General features: G+C 26.8%; 1 protein-coding gene across 1 annotated transcript; it reads left to right on the top strand.

Moving 5' to 3' along the window:
• Positions 1-1,267: 1,267 nt before the first annotated feature.
• PCYB_002880 (Pv-fam-c protein) lies at positions 1,268-2,141 on the top strand (the record flags this gene model as incomplete). The annotated part of the gene is made up of 2 exons (XM_004227709.1): positions 1,268-1,715; positions 1,753-2,141. Coding segments are annotated over 2 exons (837 nt in total), but the record flags the coding sequence as incomplete, so codon positions are not given.
• Between the last annotated feature and the right edge of the window lie 206 nt (positions 2,142-2,347).

The raw sequence follows: 2,347 nt of genomic DNA, 5'->3' as shown, positions 1-2,347 counted from the left end.
AGGTGATGATGATTTGCTCGTTTCGACAACATCACATCACCCTCCCTTGGAGAGAAACGAGAACACGGCGCTCCAGGAATTTGCTAGCTCTACTGAAAAAAAGGTCCATTAGAATTTTCTACGTAACAATCCATGCTTGTACATACATAACATATATACAGTTAAATAGGGGATAAAGCCTGACGATATCAATACTGATTTGAAAAATTACAATGAAAAAAGGGAACTATCCTTTTTTTTATTTTCTATTATTTTTAAAAATATTAAAAATATTATTTACGTTCGTAAAAAAACGCTAATTTATTATTTTTTAAAAATAGATAAATATTTATTCATTCAAGTGAAAATACATTCATATGTACATTTACCGCAATTCAATTTACGTGCATGCTAGTTATTTTATGGTCTCGAGCCAGATTATAAAATAATATAACCCTATCTGATTTGCGAACTCTCAAAAGCTAAAGGATACAAATAACATACCCATGAATCCTAAAACATAATTCAGTAGTCTTAATAAAAAAAAAAAGAATCGTAAACAGTAAGCAGAGAACACAGAATACGGAAAAATAAAGACTAAAACCTAAATAGAAAACGCTAAACAATAATATCCAAAAGATTAAGCCTGAACTCACCTAAATCATAAATCCTAAATCATAAAACCAGAATCGTATGAATAATGCCTAAACCAGAATACTAAATCCTAAAATTACAACACAAAAACCGTAAAATAACAACAAACAATAAACATTAAACTCTGAACACTAAAAAGAAATCCGAAAAACATAACTCATAAGCTAAACACAAAATCATAAACCCTGAACAACTAAACCAAATCCATGAACTCTAAAACCCAAAACCTATACAGTGAACACTAAATCCAAAAAACTAAAACTAAAAATTAAATCCTGAAGCCTAAACCTAAACCACTAAAACATAAACCTAACATTGAATATTGAACTATAGACCAAAAATACAGATGTTCTGAACCCTGAATCCTAAACCAGATCCCTAAACCCTAAACCCTAAACCTAGTGCTATTCTCTTCATAATATTATTTGAATGATAATAAATTTTTATTATAGTTGAATAAAATTAGTATATTTTTATATGTGCAATATGGAAAAGGTAAGGCTTTAGTTTCCCTTGTTTGAGCATTCGATGCATAAAAAATTTTTTTTAAATCTAATATTTTCATACAAAGTAAATAATAAATTTAAAAATATTGATATATATATATATATATGCTTATTTTTCCCCGCATAAGCCTCTTGATATACAGGATCTTCCTTCATTAAAATATTTTATTCAGTTAATGTTTCCTTTATCTTTTGAAGAAGTTATGAGTTTCATTAAAAACCCGAATAAAAATGAGGTTTCTAAATGTGTAAATGATTTCAAAGTTCGCTTAAATGATTATTTAAAAGTAATAAATAAAGGAAATAATGGAAGTCTTCCTCCTATAGTATGTCGAAATATAAATTACAACTTAGATATTATAGACCAGGGAATTAATTCATTAAAAGGTATTGAATATGTGAAATTGGCACATGATATTAATAAAACTGCGAAGGAACTATTACAAGCATATAATACTGGATGTAAAAGGGAATATTATAAAATAACTGGGAATAATATACATTACAGGAAGGTTATGGATGTTTTATGTTTAGATATATCTTATATCAATGAAAATATGGAGGAAATTAAACAGAGTAATAACTGTAAAAAAATTGTGTCTATATGTTGAAGATAATAGAAAATCATTTCTTCATATCTATCAAAATATGCTTAAAAATGAATTTTTTCCGTTTAATAAATATTGTACACTTGATAAAATAAATGAAGCACTTCAAACAATTGACTGTAAAGAATTAATTGAACCCTCAAATCCATCATTACAAATTGCATCTAAAGATGTTCCAGTAGAAGGTGATAGTAATATGATAATGGAAACTACATTAAAAGATTCACAATCTACACAAAAATTAGAAAACTTATTACAGAACAGTTCGCAAGAAGAAACTCCAAATCTGAATACAACTTATGCTGCTGTTTCACTTACAGCTGTTTCCCTATTGGGGGTCTTATTATATAAAGTAATGTATAATTACAAAAATGAATATTATTTTCATACATAATTTATGTTAGTACATTATCAATATAATTACTTCATTATATTTTTCAATTATATTTTTTTTATAACAATAGTTTACTCCTTTGGGATCATGGATAAATACAAAAATACTCGGGAAAAATAAATTAATGGATAATATCAAAAAAAACTATAACGAATTACTATCAAATGACATCGTAAATGGTGAGACGTGTTTAAACGATAAAATGT

The sequence above is a fragment of the Plasmodium cynomolgi genome, assembly GCF_000321355.1.
Source record: "Plasmodium cynomolgi strain B DNA, scaffold: 0189, whole genome shotgun sequence".
NCBI lineage: Eukaryota > Apicomplexa > Aconoidasida > Haemosporida > Plasmodiidae > Plasmodium > Plasmodium cynomolgi.
This window is presented reverse-complemented; position numbering and strand designations above follow the sequence as displayed.